We start from the raw sequence: 17897 nt of genomic DNA, 5'->3' as shown, positions 1-17897 counted from the left end.
TTCCATCCCGAATAAATTAAGCCACAAGATAAAAAAAATATGAATATCACACTAGCATTGACAACAGCAACTGTAATGCTGAAATTAGGGGTTTTCTAAATAGCAAATAAAATAACTTTATGCATTCATTTAACTTTTCTAATAAATTTGACTTTAACTAATAAACACAACATCAGAACCCATAAAGGCATTTTGTGGAAGCAAATCTTTGTGCCTTCTATTTTTCTACAGATTAGCTAAAAAGTTTCCAAATGAAAATAGATGTCTCTGGCCTCGCTCATTCTATAATGGACACAGATAAAGCTACATTATTTGAACGTTAATAAGAAGTACTATGCAAAAGCATAAAATGTTTATCATTTTAAAGTCATTATAATTCATGATAATACTTTATTGTTTTTGACAAAGCATACATTCTGATTTGGTGTTGGTGGTTCAGCTATTGGCCAAGTCATCTACAAAAGTTTAACATACAAAGTTTGTGTGCTACTGAAATGTAGCGAACGTTAACCTATTGTCATCATGATTTCCTGAACAGCAGCAACTAAACGTTTGTTGCTAAATAATTGTATTATTTAGATCCATAACTTTTTAATTTAATCATAAATGTTATATTATACATTTTCTTTAGATTTTCGCATGCAGTTACTATTGCAAAAAACTATAGGGGAGGGAAGGGGCTAAAGGTCATTCCATTTGTTATAATTTTTCTACAATAAATTATTCTTGGGTTGCTGTACGTACGTGTCCAGTTGCTAATCCCCCCCCCCCCAAAAGAGATAACTGTGGCAGCAAAATATGAAATTAAAAGCATGCAGTACAACAATAAATAGTAATTCACATATACTCACATAAAATGAAACCACCACACATTTTCACAAACCTTCATGTTATGTTCTGCAATCCTAAATAAGTAATTTAAAAAAAGTCAATGATCCTGAATTAGGTGTACGTTTAGCAGTCACTCTCATAGTTACTGTATCCATGTCCATCTGTAGGTGTTTTTGACAAATTTGTCATTAAAATGTCCGTATTTTATTATTGCTGGTGTTTATCTCCGGTCCACATTTTCATATTTCATTGAAGCTTGCTCGTACTGATCCAGGATTGCACTATTTTCAAGAAGTCTACATGATGGAGACAACGCATGACGAATGATGAGAAACACACCATTGCACATTACACAATAAAAAACAACACACACAATCATCTGCTACGCACAAACACAACAAAGCCAGCTTATTACCACCAATACATATGTTGCTTTTTGCATATTCTATAGACAATGAGCTGTAAAAGTATATTAAAACATATCACTGTTTAGTTAAAATATATTTTTGTTAAACTTGAAAGTGTCTCAAAATGTCAAATTTGTTTGTTATTTATAAACGTCAAGTTTGATATATCAAGCAAACATTGAACAATTCATTCCATGCAATAAAAATCACGAAAATAAATTGAAAAAGCAAAAATGACAAGCAACATATAGAAGGTTTGGACTAATAAGCAAGATGGTCACATATCTTCATGATGACCATCTCAATGGCAATGATGAAGGACAGAACCGAACATGAATAGAAAACAAACAATACAAGAACGAACACTGACTCAGGTACCACACAAAATGTAAAGAAATATATTGAGGTCTTAAAGAGTTCTTACCTTCAGATTGTCTCTTACACCCTAGTTGTGTTGTACTCAGATTCATGTTTGTTAAGAGACCCAATGAGGCAGAACCTGGAATGTCATTGCTTGTATGTTTAATATCACATTACTCATTACATAATGAATTACAGCAATTTGTGTTTTGTCTGCAACTATTGAATATTGTCACTGGAGAACAATAAACATGTGAATTTATGTCAGTTTTTCATTTATCGAATTTATATTCTGTAGACACTAGTCCTACCATACTCCCTGTTTAGCATTCTTTTCAGTATATTAATTTATTTTCTTAAAAAATGTGGACGTTTGCATATTATTTTAGTGCACTTTGTGTATTAAAGCGATAGTTCATCTAACATATATTATTTTACTCACCCTCATTTAATTTGAAATCTGTATGACTTTCTTTCTTCTGAAGAACACAAAAGAAGATTGAAGAATGTTGGTACCCGAACAATGGCGGTACCCTTTCACATCGTACATAGATGTGACATATGGACACAAAAACAAGTAAGTGGGTACCACCGTTTTTCTGTTTCCAACAATTTTCAAAATATCTTTAATAACAATATATATTTAAAATAAAATATAATATGTTGTCTTAAGCGGAAGAAAGAACGTCATACAGGATTGAAATGACAAGAAAGTGAGTTAATGATGACAGAATATTCATTTATATTATATTAATCTCTTTAAGTGCTAATAATATAATGTAAAAACCCTATTTTTTCTGTTCATTTTAATTCATGAAAGAGATCTTTGTTTATCTCATAGTTCCATCAAACTTCATATATAGATCATCATGCAGCGTGGTAGTTGCTCAGCATTAATATAATAGATGTGTCTGTGGCCGTAAACATGCAGCAGACAAATTCCTAAAGCTCAGAACTTCTGTATCTCTAAACCAACTTAAATCTGACCCTGATGCTTGTCTGACAAAACAGGAAGAACACAGGAAAAAAGAATGGACGAATACAACTAAAACAACTCAATGAGGAGAGAAGCTAAAAATAAAAAGTCGGGGGTTAAGCAGTTCCAGAAATATTAAAATAAATTCTTGAAATGTTTATTCTAATTAAATATAAATCTATAAATACTAACCGCTGCACTGCTTTCTCATGTCTGGAGAGCCTGTGGCTGGTTGTAGGAACCTCCTCTAGCTCATCATCCAGGTCACAGGCATCTGTGGCGTCTTGCGAGTAGGTGTGTCTCATCACCAGAATGTTCCTGCGGTTGGTCTGAGGTGGAAGCGGCCGCACCGGTTGCGGCGGAAGGTCCGTCAGTATGGCCGCCGCCGCCTCGCGGGCGCTGAGGTTTCCGCGACTGCCCTTTACGCTGGGCACCTGCGAAGAACCACAGTGGTGCTCGTGCACGCAGCGTGAGGAGGCGCGCCGGAGCTTGTGGTAGCTCTCGAAGTCCTCGGCCAGCTCGGCCAGATCCGCGGAGGTGGCCGCCGCGCTACGGAGGGTGCACAGTTCGTAATGAGGCGGCTCCTGGAACACCTCTTGGAACATGGTGGGGTCGAAGTCCTCGCGCCTCAGGATGTACTTTTTCCGTGGCTGCTTGATCTGAACGATGACCGATACCACCAGCAGGATCAGCACGATGCAGCATGTTACACCAATAATGGTGCTGTTTGTGTTGTTGAGGTTGTCCAAGATGTTTGCTTTCCGCTTTTCTGCAAGAAACAAACATGAAGGGTGATAAATTACTTCAGGCATGCAGTGTAATTTTAAGTTCGCTTCTGTTGAAAGTGTTGTTTTACGGAGACTACAAACAGCACACAGAATCAGTAAATCTTTCTAATGGGAGATGTTTGACATTTATGTACCACAGTGAGCGCATAACATCTGTGCTGGCTTTGATTCAAGGCAGTGGAGTGTTTACTTTCAGGGGTACATGCAAAGTATGGCATTTCATACCAAATGAGGATGGATTTGAAAATTGAGGGGTGTCTATATAAAGGGAAGGATCACCCAAAAATATAAAAAAAACATAATTTCCCTCTTGTCATTTTGAACTCGTATTATTTTCTTTCTTCTGAAGAACACAAAAGAAAATATTTTGAAGAATCCAAACAGCAATGGTACCCATTGACTTGCATTGCTTTTGTGTCCAGACAATAGCAGTAAATGGGTTCCGCCATCGTATTCTTCAAAATATCTTCTTTTCTGTTCTGCAGAAGAAATAAAGTCATACATGTTTGAAACGGCGTGAGGGTGACTAAATAATGACAGAATTTAAATTTTTGGCTTAACTATAACTTTAAAGTCTTTTACAACCGTGGGTTTTTTAATGTGAAAACCATTGCGTATTTCACAGCTCGGGCTAAGAAGATATATATTTTTTTCACCATCTATCAAGCATTGGGACCATTTTTCGGATCTCCCAACGTACCAAACATCAATCTTCAGTATAACAAAGGCACACAGACCACTAAAATTGGTGCCAACTAACAGTACAACAGAACCGTACGACTCACCTTTGCAGTGGTTCTCGTCCCAGGGGTACACACAGTTCTGGATTCCATTGCACACCAGTGTGTTATTGATACACATGTTACTGTGGCAGAAGAAGGTATCTGCCTCACAGGGAGCTGAGAGGAAAAATGGATAATGCTCATGTTAAATTTCACTTCATTCTTGTTGGTAATAAGACAATGTCTATAATCTTACCCTCTGAACACAATTCATCAAATGAATCATACCCCATGTCTGTCTGACTGTGTCTGTGCATCAATATAGTTCACATTTAGAAACTCATTACTCAAACCAACCAAATTCAGTTCTGTTGCCTTCTGCTGGGCTTGAATTTGAATCCAGCTCCTCAAATATGCACAAAAAGGTCAGGGTCTGAAGGAGTTGTACAGCTATTTTGTAATACGCATCACTATTAATATACAAAGATACTATTACAGATACAAACCTCAAGTAGTTTAAGAATTCCACAACTGCTTATATCCTTCAAAGATCAAAGAAGATTGATTTAATATTGGTGTCGTGCATAAAAAATACATAAGGGAGGGTGTTCAAACGGTCCCATTTGAAGCTGAAATATGTATAAAAGCAGAAATCATGAAAAATGAGATGTGAAAATATGCATAAAAGAAGTGTTGAATTACAACGTGAGCCTCAATCAAAGCCAAGGTGACTTTTAAAGAGGGCGTAACTTCACTACAACTTTTTGTTACTTACTGTATTTTACGGTCAGCGGAGGACAGATCACCACGTTTGTACAAAAATAAGAACCTTTCTAAAATAACACAGAGTCAAGGTTGCAATGATGTACCTTGTAGAATTATTAATGGCCGTACTCCCGAACTGTTCCCAGGTGAGAAATAACAATGCAAATTAGGATGAATCATCACTCTGGACATCTCACAACTCTTTAAATGCGGATACAGTTCTCCGTGTCACCACAAAGCGGCGCTGCAGAACTGTACTTCTCCTGACCAGCTCGCCAAATGAGACAGGACTTTATTTAAAGGTGGGTCTTCTCTATCCTATAGAGGAATTCATTTCGGTGATCTTATAATAAAAGTGGCCTTTTGCTCAGTGCTCAACGTTCCCTTACCACCGCATTGCATAAATGAATTCTGACAAATTATTCCACACACCGATGTGGACAGGTCTTCAGTTAAAGCTCTGCTGAAGGTTGATAGACCTGCCACGACTCAATTTGTCGAATTACTAATATACGTAAGAATCCAGAAGTTTTGACAGCGGTGTGAAAATGCGTCTTTTGACACGATTTATGAATGAGCTCTCGGAATCAGTTATTCTCACTGTCTCAAAATTATAATGTGCTTTTGTAGTAGGCCAAATGTAGACTGTGTTTAATTTTTTAACAGGTATGTTGGGTAAGACTTTCTCTGTGGATGGAGTTATCCCCCTTTAGCTGCTGAGTCTAGCAAATCAGAAAGAGAGAGATGGAGAGAGAGAGAGTGGGAGAGAGAGCATAAGTTAGTGTCTGAACAAGTTATGCAGGGGTGTTACCCGGGCAACCGCACATCCTGTGTTCATTCACTGGATAGGGCTGCACAAAGGACACTGGGCTCATACAGAAATCCACCTATCGCTATTCACGAAGACCGACGCAGACGCGCAGCTGCCTCCTTCTATCTCAGAAAGAGCATTATATGCTTTCTTTACCCTCAAGGCCCTCGGCACCAAACCACCAAGTCCTTCCCTGAACCATTTTTCACCTGCATGCTTCAGGATATCCGCCTCCCTCTTCAAATGCAAACTTATGTCGATTATAGTCACAACATCAATAATAGAAAGTAAAGGCTGAGTTGTTACTCTGTAGACTTAGTCTACACTCTTCCTACCTAAATTGTGAATCAATATAATTAAAATGAATTAAGGGACGGTCAGCCGTGAGGTTGCCCATTAAACTGTTATTACTAAAAACCCAAGTTGTTTGGTTTATTTTGCTTCTTCACTGCAGCTCTTAAAAGTGTAGTACCACCCGGTGCATTCTGGGAAATTCTGCAACCGTTGACAATGGCACAGCCCCAGAAATAACTTCCAGAGAAGTTAAATTACTTGAACGGATTGAGACATAAACTCAGTCTCGCTTATGTGGCCACAAGCTAGCATCTGCAGTTTTAACCAGGCGCAGTAAAGATGGTAGTGCCACTTATTACCGTATCCTTTTAATGTTTTACCCATCAGTGTCTGGCGGGGCCTGATCGGGTTGGCATTCTTTATGCAGGCCATTGGGACCAGACACAAGAATAGCAGTGAGACCAATATGGAGGATGGTATTTGATGCCTGCGGCGTGCAGTAATGATGAGTGTGCTACATGCCAAACCTTAAACCCCTATTTTATCACTCGGTCCCTCCTTCCTCTCTCTCAGCATCTTCTCCATCAACCAAACACTCAATCTTCATCATTTCTTGTTTCTTGTTCGCCGCGATTCCTGAATATCTTTCTTTTCTCTCTCGCGCTTCCCATTAAGCTTTACAGTGACTTGACTGCATCTGATGCTGTGAAGCCCAACTGTGGTGGATCACGAATCAAAGAAGCCCAGGAGGAGGGGCCCTGCGCTAGCCCCCCATGCTACCAAGAAACAGCTCCATCACTGCAAAAACAGCTTAAATGAATAATCCTGTTATATGCGTCAATGGTCCCCTCCCATTTAAGCCCTTCTTCTTCTTATTAAGGTATTTAGCTGGGGAACAGGAAAGCAAGATAATTTTATATTCAACATGGGAAGGAAAACGACATGGGAATGAGCATTTTACAGCTTCAGTGTTGCTTTTAAATAACACTCTGGGAAGTTTTATGTGGCTAGTTAATTTATTGCACCCTGATGTCCCTTATGTACTGGTGGTCTTGTACACTGACCACCGGCTGATGATGTTTATAAGATATAATGATATTCTGTAAGGTTTGCAGTGCGTTTCTGACTCCAATCATTGATAGAACAGGACCGGCTAAATATATGGCTTGTATTTCTTTAATAGACCTACGGATGAGTTAATTTGATCTTCCAAGCACTGCTCGATTAAGCGTTCTATCAGGTGTGTACGTGTAAATGAAAATGAGGGAGGGAGTGTGTGTGTGCATTCATAAAAGAGATGTGAGAAGTGTTAGATGTCAGTGTGTCAGTGTTTCTGCAAACATGTGTACACGATTACAAGAATTGTGTCAAGAAATATCTGGTTCATGTTTGGAGATGGCGATAGAGAAGGAGACGTTATGGATTGCATCTTTAAAACAAATAATGTCAACTATACAGCATTGTAGTATTTTGTACGTTCAACAATATTAATTTCTATGTTACTGTAATCATAATAATTAATTCATAATGCACAAAATACTAATGGTCCTAATAAAACAAATTTCTACTTAAATTTTTGTGAAATGTACCCAAAAAGTATGAATTTATTGTAATACACTGAGGCACACAGCATATGCTGGTTAGGTGTGTTTTAAAACATTGTGGCTGGTTTGAGCTGGTTTGAGCTGGTCTTTAGTTGGTCATGAGCTGGTCTAACCTGATCCTGAACAGGTTTTGACTTGGTCCTAAGAAGAAGCTAGGTGCTTAGGACCAGCACATGATCAACTTAAACCAGTTTACAACCAGCTTCAAAACACACCTAACCATATACTGTTTTTTTAACAGGGGTATGAGCTAGAAGAGTGCATTTTCATATCTCTTACGATCTTGGAAGGTAGTGAAGAGTACACGGAAGCGACTCTTCCGGCTGCTCTCGTCGGCCCACATGCGGACCACGCCCAGCGCGGTCACCAGCATGATGTCATTGGCCACTGTGCTGCAAAATTTATTCCTCAGGTCTTCCACTGAGCTGCTGCCATCATACACCGCCACAAAATTACGTTTGCACTCATTGGAGTTCTGCATCTCGTAGTCTAGGAAACGCAGGTAGATCTGAAAGAGAGAAAAACACTACTTGAAACAAGGGTCACATAAATAAAAATATGTCAAACACTGTGTCTCATTATTTAACACCAAACACATTGTTTTCTATGAGCGAACGGACTATGAACAAACGTGTCATGTATTGACAAAAACGAAACACAGGTTTCTATGAGTGAACAAAAGTGTTGCGTGTTTAAAAAGCATATGCGTTGTTTTTTGTGAAGTGAAAGTACACTGGACAAACGTGCCGCATCTTTAAAAAATGAATACATTGTTTTCACGAAGTGATATTAGAATTTCCATTAAAAATAAAATCCCACTGCTCTCTTGTCTCCTCTGAGGCTGCTGGGACATTTAAATAGAAGTGAGTTGTCTGGTGGACAGGATGACAACAGCATGCTTTGCTTGAACTTTTTCCATGCGTTAGAACTGATGATTGAAAGGAGTGACAATCAAAAAGAGTGATGATTGAAAGGAGTGACAATCAAAAAGAGTGATGATTGAAAGGAGTGACAATCAAAAAGAGTGATGATTGAAAGGAGAGACAATCAAAAAGTGTGATGATTGAAAGGAGTGACAATCAAAAAGAGTGATGATTGAAAGGAGAGATAATCAAAAAGAGTGATGATTGAAAGGAGTGACAATCAAAAAGAGTGATGATTGAAATGAGAGATAATCAAAATGATGATTGAAAGGAGAGATAATCAAAAAGAGTGATGATTGAAAGGAGAGATAATCAAAAAGAGTGATGATTGAAAGGAGAGATAATCAAAAAGAGTGATGATTGAAAGGAGAGATAATCAAAAAGAGTGATGATTGAAAGGAGTGATAATTTGACACTTGAGACTGACAAGCTCTTGCGGCACTCCAATAAACTGCAGCCCCACTCGTGCCAATCTTAAAAAACCACTGAGGTGTTAGAATGAACCATCTGCTCTATTCTCACTCAATCTAACGCTAATCAAGCTACTTTCACACCTCCCCTCATCCAAAATCCCAATTACACTGTTGGAAATATTAAGCATACTGTAAGAATGACCCTTACCGTGATTTGCAAACACCATTTGACAGGCTTGACAGCCGTAATGATCTCCCAATATTTACATAAAACGTTCTGCTTCTGTGTCCGCCACCTTTGTATCTCCCAGCAGTGGTTGGAGTTTGCGGCACCGAAATGCGGTGTTATCACTTTTAATGAGTACTCAGTGTTTTTTTATGACAAGTAAATTGAGACGCACAGTTGTCCCGATGAATAAAGGATTGCATGTTTTCGCTCAGTAGTTCTTTCTGTAATAACGTTTCATTCAGCATCAACCATTGCATGGTGAGCCACGTCGGTAGGCTCGTCCCTGCCACCCACAACATCCTGACACCTGCGATATAAGTAATGAACTAGAGGAGCCACATTCTTTCTAAAGCGCTTTGGCATGTACAATCTCTCATCGTCAGCAAAACTGCATGGGGGCGTCACTGATACGCATGCAAATACATAAAATCCCACTCACTACAGAAATAATGAAATGAACTGGGCTTCCCACACGCCCTCAGAGAATTCCATAAAGATGGAAGTTAATTCACTACAGTACATGCCAGTTTGTAAGCACTTTTTAGGCACGAAATATGAGTAATGTGCGAGACGGTAATTAGACGTAATTGATTTTGAAAGGTTGCTTAGAAAACTGAATAAAATAACAGGGAAACCTACCGCTGATTAAGAAAGACTCACCTATTAATCTAAAAACAAGGTGCGTTTGCTTTTTAAATGAAATACATGCAGTGTTTCAACATAAAAACCTGAATCTTATCTATTAAAATCCACAATCCTGTTTATCTAAGCAAAACATAACACGGTGTCATGAGGTTTTAAATGAAAAAGTTATCCGTTTAAACTTAAACATGTCCCTCATTTAATGAAAATTAGTGTTATAGACAGCTGTGGAGAGATGCTGTGGCGTAATAGACCAGAATCTGAGAGTATGGAGTTCGACAGATTCGTATCCTCAGGGCAGCTGAAAGCAAAAATCCAAAAGCTGTTGCTGAGAGTGCCCTCACCAACAACTGAATTGCCAATAACAGGACATTGCAAACCCCAGGGTACAGGAACCGCCAATATTATATGATGGTACAAAATTAAATATTTATTCTGGAGTGTCCTCAGATCGCACAGATCCATATATAAACCAAAATAAAACGCAACCATCGTGAGAAAATTATTAGAGATGATTTATCTTATATCTTAATTTTTGTCATCCTATACAAATGGAGACTTCTAAAAGGGATAGTTCACCCAACAATAGAAATTGTCATTATTTATTCATCCCCATGTCATTCCAAACCTATATATGAACTCTTTCTTCAGTGAAACACAAAAGAAGATATTTTGAGAAATCTCTATTTGGTTTTGTGTTCATACAATGGAAGTCAACGGGGGCCAATGTTGTTTGGTTACCAGCTTTCTTCAAAATATCTTCTTTTGTGTTCTGCAGAAGAAAGAAAGTTATACAGGTTTAGAATGTTACTGTATGAGGATCAGTAAATGATGAAATTCCTTTTTGGGTGAACTTCCCCATTATGCGTTCTGCTTCAAAGATTTTTCTCTTTAGAAAGGTAATTTCATGTTTCCTCTGATGTTTCAGAAGCGATCTCAAAATAAGTCTGCAATCAGAATTCACAATTCGATATAAATGCAAACATATCCCATTACGTAAATTCCAAGGAATTTGTTTAGAACTATGCTATCCACGTGCATTGTATAGCTATATTCTTCTCCTGTATGACAACAATGACCTAATACTAATACAACATATTGTAATATGTTTTTGTAACAAACAGAACTCAACGTGTCAGAAACCAGATTCCTGACCTAAAGTTTATACGTGAATTTAATTGAATCACGCCAACACATCATGCTAACTGCAGGTTCTGCATGATTGTTTGAGTACACTCTAATTGCTTCATCTTTACCGTTTCTTTAGAATAAATTAGTCATGGCTGCGTGACACAGAAAAAGCAACATCTGTCCCATTGGGGCCTGCTGTCTCTTTAGGGCATGCAGATGTGTTTGAGGTGCTGTTTATATCCCCCTCTGTGCTGACTTATTTGTACCCTGCATCAGCCGACCTTTCCCAGCAGACTAGAGAGAAAGAGCAAGATGAGCAGTGCAAAGTGTTGCAGCTCAGAGACCCTCATGAGCAGGAATATAAATCAGAACAATGATTCCTTCACATAAATGGAACTGCATGGTTTTCATGACTTTTGGGTTTTGAACATACGGTCACAATTAGACTGATAAAACACTGCACATCCAGTGCTGTTTGATTCAAATTACATTTAAAGGTCCAATGAGTAATTTTTGCGAGGCTCTATTGACAGAAATGCAATATAATATACATAACTGTCATGATTTGCCACATCATGTCATGTTTCTCTTGGTCTAGTGGCAGGATCATGACAGAACCTCATGTTTAATGTGGAGAGAGACAATTATTGTTGATTTGGCTTGCCATACGCTCTCTCCGGTCTCGTCTCTGTTCCTACACTTGTTCCCCTCTTGATTTGGTCCTTTATTTAACCCCTTGCCCGCTGTCTGCACCTGGGTCCTCTGTCCGTGTCTCATCACTCGTCTTCACGACACATAATGTATAAAGACCTTACATCATGGTTTTATTACCTTAGAAATAGTTATTTAAATCTACATACACCGCAGGTCCGCTTGCGTGAAATTCGACGTGTTGTTTCTACAGTAGCCCTAAACGGACAAACCGCTCTACAGAGCGCGTTTCATAAATATACGATCTCCTTCGACAAAGAAACAAAAACGTGACAACAGCTTTGTCCTGTGTCACCCACCGTAGTGCTTTGAAAATGAAGAGGGTGGGGTAGAGTGAGCCGTTGTTTGCAATTTGCAACCTCACCACTAGATGCCACTAAATTTCATACACTGGACCTTTAAAAGTAAAAGAGAAGTGATGGCTTTGCCATTTCTAATCCTTTTCTTTTACCATCAGACAATAAATCAAATAAATATAAAAGTGTGCATGTCTGTAAGTTTACGTGCGTGTGCTTTAATTGGATGAGATATATGAAAGCCTGACAGACATGCGGTGAGGAGAGTTAGATGAGCAACATTATCTGATAGCTAGGGGAACGCACAACAGATACCTGACCATCTGTGCTTCAGACAATCCTTCCTTTGAGAATTTTATAGGCAACCAAATATAACATTGATCCAGCACTGTAACTCATCATTTCATTAAGTACTACACTTTTATGGAGACCAACTCAAGGATGATTTTAGGAAGCACTTAGAATGACTTAAAGTCTGCTGTAAAAAAATGGTACAGCACATGACTAAATACGCTGTGGTTGGATTCATCCTCTTTCAACAAACATACATTCTTCAAACGTTGAGTATTAATTCATAAAAAATGCAGTCATGATGCATAACAGGTGAAGAATACAAAGTCTGAATAGCTGAGCAAAACTAATCACTGTGAAAAGACAAGGACGTGTGCTTTTGATTTGTGTCTCTGGAAGGACATCAGAGAGAACGAAAATCAATTTCTGAAGCAATAAATCACATTAGGCTCAAATATTATCAACAAGCCGTGGCACAACACAGATTTTCCCTCTCAAGTCAACACTTTTTGAAGAACGTTATCTCAAGATACACAGGCAATAGGTTACTGTGTTTTGTCAAATCTGGCTACTGATCCATCCATAGGTAGCCTAATAGACCTATCTCTGAGTAAATACAACTGTAGCATTCATTTGCACACAAGTGATATTTAATGTACATTACAAAATGTGTATAAATATAACATAAAACATAATATGAAATAGGTCTGGTCCGGGATGCTGACTGATAAATATAGCATACTGAATGTGCTAAAATAAATATCAGTTTATAATTTTTTGCTGCGTAACTAAAACAAAACTATATTCACAACATCACATATTTCTTTGTAAACATAAATGTTAAAACAAACAGCATCCTGTATTCTAGTTCCAGTTTGTAATAAATAAAATGTTAAATGTGTCCACATTTAGATGGGAATAAAAAATAAAAGAAATCGAGCGATCCGAGCTATCCGTGTGCTGTGTCATTGTACCAAGTAATGTAAAAGGCTGCTGAAAAAAAAGAAGGATTTTCTGTGCAGGGTTAGGTACTGAGGCCAGGGCAATTTCATGAGCTTTAAACCCCTCTCCTGGCAACAGTGCCCAGATGATAAAAGTGATTCTTACCCCCAAATAAACTCCACCTTCTGACCTTTTCCACATGGTGGCCCTTTTCTTTTATTCTCATTTTCTATAAAACAATGCTAGCCTGGAGAACTCATCCCCACAGCACAGATTAAAATCTCTTTAATGGCTAAATAAGATAAAATGGAGAACAAATTGAGGCTTTTATAAAAGTCCCCTGCTACTCAGATTTCTCAGATACCATTTAAAGTAAACAAACTTTTCTCATCAAGCTCATCAATTCTACATTTTTGACCAAGTTAAGACTTTGCAACTTAACAGAAAACTCCATTATATCTCCTGAGCAATGAGGAGCAGCCTCTGAGCAATAAAATGCTCATCTGGGATCTCCACACACTGCCATATTTTTATCCTCAACAGAATTCCACCAACTGCATACAAATTCGCCCCAAGATGTTTATGTAATGGCCGCATAATGCAAACGACTGCAAAACAGGGAGCCAAGTGCTAAGTTAGGCAGTTACCACGTGGCTGGAGGCACACAGAAGCTGTCGTATGTCAAAAATGTGATAGGCTGGCTAAGAGAATGACAACAGGGAAATAACAGCGGTGTTATTAGGCGGACTGGGGGGACTGACCTTGGAGCGAGGTGGGGCACGAATGTACCACTTGCAGTCCACTGCCTCTGTCTGCAAGGCTTTGCCGTCTTTGGTGATCTGCTGTGATTCAATGATGCCTTCTGGTCCTCCCATCTCGAATTCACAAACTGCAGAAGAGAAAAAACAGATGAGACCCCTGCTAAGGAAACGGAAAGCCATTAGATGCATTCATATGGAAAATGCTTATAGAATAATAAACAATACCCACAGGGAAGAGGTTTGGGGACTCCTATGTCTTTAAAGTCAGGATCTGGAAGGAACGAATAAACTAAGATGTAAAAACAGCAATATCACACTGACATAACTCAGATTTATTTATTTATTTATTTAAAAGGGACAATGCATATGAATGAACATAGCTTTACAGCAATGTACATATGCCAAAATTAGCCCCCAGGCTATTTTACATTTGTAGTCCCTATACTAATACCCATAAATATTGCACTGTGGTACTTGAACCGAACCGAATTGATCAATAAGATATGTGAACTGTTCAATAGTCTCTATGAATGTTTGAAAGATGTCTTTAAAAATGATGCAGAATTGCAATGTAGAACAATGTAGAGAGGACGCGTGTGGAACAGTTAAGTTGTGTTAACCTTTAAAAGGCATCGCTCTTTAATTGAACCGAGCGTTCAATAAACTTTAATTACACTGTCTCTCCATCCTTCTTTTTTTCCACCGTCTTTCATCTTCTGTCTTTCATCTTCTGTCTCTCATCTTTGTTCATAACAACACAAAAACAGAACCTGAAACTATTATAAATAAGATTTATTTTCCTTTTTTTAACATATTGTTAGTGAAACCAGGTTTAAAGCTTTTTATTATATTTAAGGGCTGACTTGAATTGGTTTTTACATCTAATTTGTCACAAAATTATTGCCTACAATATTGCCTGCTACTGTAAAATAAGCCAACTTGAGGATTTGTTTTGCAAAAAAAGATCACTCTTAATCCTGTTCAAAATCGTGTTCACACGTTTTGATTATATTTTATTGAGTCAGTTATAGCTGTATTTATACATTATTATTACTTAATCAAAACAACCCAACAACAAATTTTTTATAACTTAGAATGCATAATAAAAACATGATTTTTGACTATTTAAAAAAATGGAGTTGTCTGTTTACGCAAATGAGCTCTTCACTTGTATCATTAATGATCAGACCGATGCTTGTTTATTCAACTTTAGCTTATAGCGATTGCTAGTGTTCAAAATAGTAGTGTCACAATATAATGGCATTGTTAATAACCGTGATGTAAAACTCGGTTATCAATATTGTGTTAATTCTACACAAGAGATAATATCATAGACTGTTACTCTCCATTTTATACTGTAGACACCAAATTCTTCATGAATATATACATTTAATGTGTCCCATGCTTTCTGTTCTTTATCACAACTGAAGATCATAAATCAAGACATTCAAAGCTACACTACAGAACTAATAGGTCGACAGTTGTATTACTCTCACATCTCTGTTAAATGAAATGCTTATATTCTGTATGGCTGACATTTTGCTCTGTGATCCCACATTGATATTCACACTGTGGACAACAGCGATGACATTTAAAGACCGGAATCTCATTGAATATGACTTTCTATATAATACAAAAAGACATAGGCCTTATAAATACACATTTATAGGAAAGTCTCCCCACAGGGAGTCCGGACAGCTGTTTTAGGGGCCGATTACATGAGACCGTTTTCAAGTGAAAGCGCAAAACAATTTATGCGATTTGGCTGTCCGTTTACACGGAAACTGCGTTTTAGGGGACTGATAACGCAAACTTTGTAAACGGGTTTCAAAGTGCAAGTTTTTGAAAACCACGGCGTTCTAATTTCCGTGTAAACACCGCAGCACGCAAGAATGAGAAAACGACATTGTGCGCATGAGTATGGGGGGGATGTGGTATGAGCGTGTACACCCAAACACAACGAAGAAGAAGAAACAAATACAACAATGTCGGATTACATGGGGTTTTTTTGTGCTGCGCAATAGTTTGTTACCGCTTCTCCAGCAAAGTGTAGATTTGCTAAACCAGTGCTAGAACCACCAGCGGACACAAATTATTTACCTACAGCAAAAACTTAACACTCATTCACTGCAACGAAGGGTTTTTAAACGGCGCTTTTGGATCAGACACGGGAGGACGAGAAGGTGTAAGGAAAACTTTCAAATGTCCAAACTTTTCGCCATCTTGTTTGTTTCTTTGTATATTTGCGCACGCTTCTCTTAACTATAAATGAGGAGAAATGCAGCGCTCTGTATTGTATGGTCTCTTTAGCGACGGAAGTCAGCCTTCCAATAAACCGTCAATCAATCATCAGGGAATCTGGTGTTTTTTCTTTACAAAGTGATGTCACCAACCTCTGGCGTGGCATGGGTAACACAGTGTTTTGGTCATTTTTGCGGATCTGTGTAAACGCGCATTGTAATGATAACATTGTCGTGTGTACTTTTCCGTTTTTCATCGTGTAAACGTGGCCTTAGTTACAGAATACCATGTTTTATTTACTTGAATTGGGAAAGACCACCACGCTAATTTAAATTGATTGCAGAGGTCACGATAAAGAAATTTCTTACCAAAAATTAAACGTGACGAATACTGTTCCATACATGATGTTTTGCAAGTTTAAATTGCAATAAAACACCACCTTTTCAGGTTATGCAAGTACACTTTGTTCTGAGCTCCTTCCACAAAGAATCATTAGCCACCCTAGATAATCAATTCATGAATGGCTACTTTTACTGGAAGTCGGGGCTTCCTCGCACTTATCTCATTCATAGCAACTGAACCGCAGCGTCTTGTTAATATCTGAAGTGTTTGTGGTACATCACCCTAACAGAGGAGACTGGTTGATTTGTGGGTCGATCTGGTAAATAAATGCTGTCATTTTAACCCTCCAATGAGAACTTATGTGGGTCACTGTGTATCACTGTATTCAGCTGTCGAAGGACCCCATCACTATAATGACACATTTATTCTTTTTTTGGAACATGGTCTATGCAGCACTCAGATATTAAAGGGGCTGTTTCTATTTGTATCAGTGTTTGTAATTTAGATTTAAATGGCCAGTGCCTGTTGTTTTTCCACTTTGAATCCTACTGCACCTTTAAAACATATTTATATAAATGTGCTTTAGTGTAATTGGCTAACCTCTGTGTATCAGTGTTGTTTATCAGGGCCAAATTTATTATTTGCCTTATACAAAAAAGGGCATAACATGCCTTAAGGGGGGTTTAAGAATGGCATTGCTTTAAAACTGAGAAATTCCTTCAAACCTTCACTTAATATTTTACACGTTACACATGCTACTCAAGATCTACACTGAGAATTTAGATAAAGCCTTAAACCAGCATAGTGCAACAAGAAAAGAGAGAGATTATATACTAAAAAACTAGAGTATAGGGGAAGAATGGGTGAGCGAGGGGGGGGGTTCCCATATCAAATGATATTCACAGGCAGAATGAAGATGAGATGTCTGATCAAAGAGAGAAACAGTGTGAAAATAGGACCTGGGATCTGCCATTTGCATTCAAAATGAGCCTCTCACTTTTACTCAGCGTCTTCAAACTGAATCCAGTCACTCTGTTCACCTTTGAAAGCGTTTCTAGATGAATCCTCAAACAATTAAATATGCTTTATAGGGCTTCAGCTTTTCCCTAGGGATAGGGGGAAAATTTGATATTTCAAAGTACTTTCGAAATACTGCGCTATTGTATTTTAGCCCACTATACAGTATTGTAATTGTCATAGCATGAATCAATATTTTTGTTACATTTTCAACATGAATATCTTTCAAAGAAGTCTACATTAAAGAAGGGTGTGAGAATGTAAAACGTGCTATGGCGTTTAAGTCAAAGATTATAAAATATTTTTTTTTTATTATTTATTCACTCTTATATCATTTTAAACTTGTATATGACTCTTTCTTCTGTAAAACACAAAAGACATTTTGAGGAATGTGTCCATA

General features: G+C 38.0%; 1 protein-coding gene across 1 annotated transcript; it reads right to left on the bottom strand.

The window, feature by feature from the left end:
• Positions 1 to 1112: 1112 nt before the first annotated feature.
• Positions 1113 to 16327, bottom strand: neto1l (neuropilin (NRP) and tolloid (TLL)-like 1, like; the record flags this gene model as incomplete). The annotated part of the gene is made up of 8 exons (XM_079487997.1): positions 1113 to 1127; positions 1663 to 1737; positions 2767 to 3343; positions 4148 to 4261; positions 7838 to 8066; positions 13898 to 14025; positions 14127 to 14186; positions 16291 to 16327. The coding sequence occupies 7 exons, from the start codon at positions 16325 to 16327 to the stop codon at positions 1677 to 1679; spliced, it is 1206 nt and encodes a 401-aa protein (XP_079344123.1). The 3' UTR covers positions 1113 to 1127; positions 1663 to 1676.
• Positions 16328 to 17897: the final 1570 nt, after the last annotated feature.

Source organism: Barbatula barbatula (assembly GCF_947034865.1).
Source record: "Barbatula barbatula genome assembly, chromosome: 23".
NCBI lineage: Eukaryota > Metazoa > Chordata > Actinopteri > Cypriniformes > Nemacheilidae > Barbatula > Barbatula barbatula.
The sequence above is the reverse complement of the archived record's forward strand: the minus strand, read 5'-3'. Positions and strand labels throughout refer to the sequence as shown.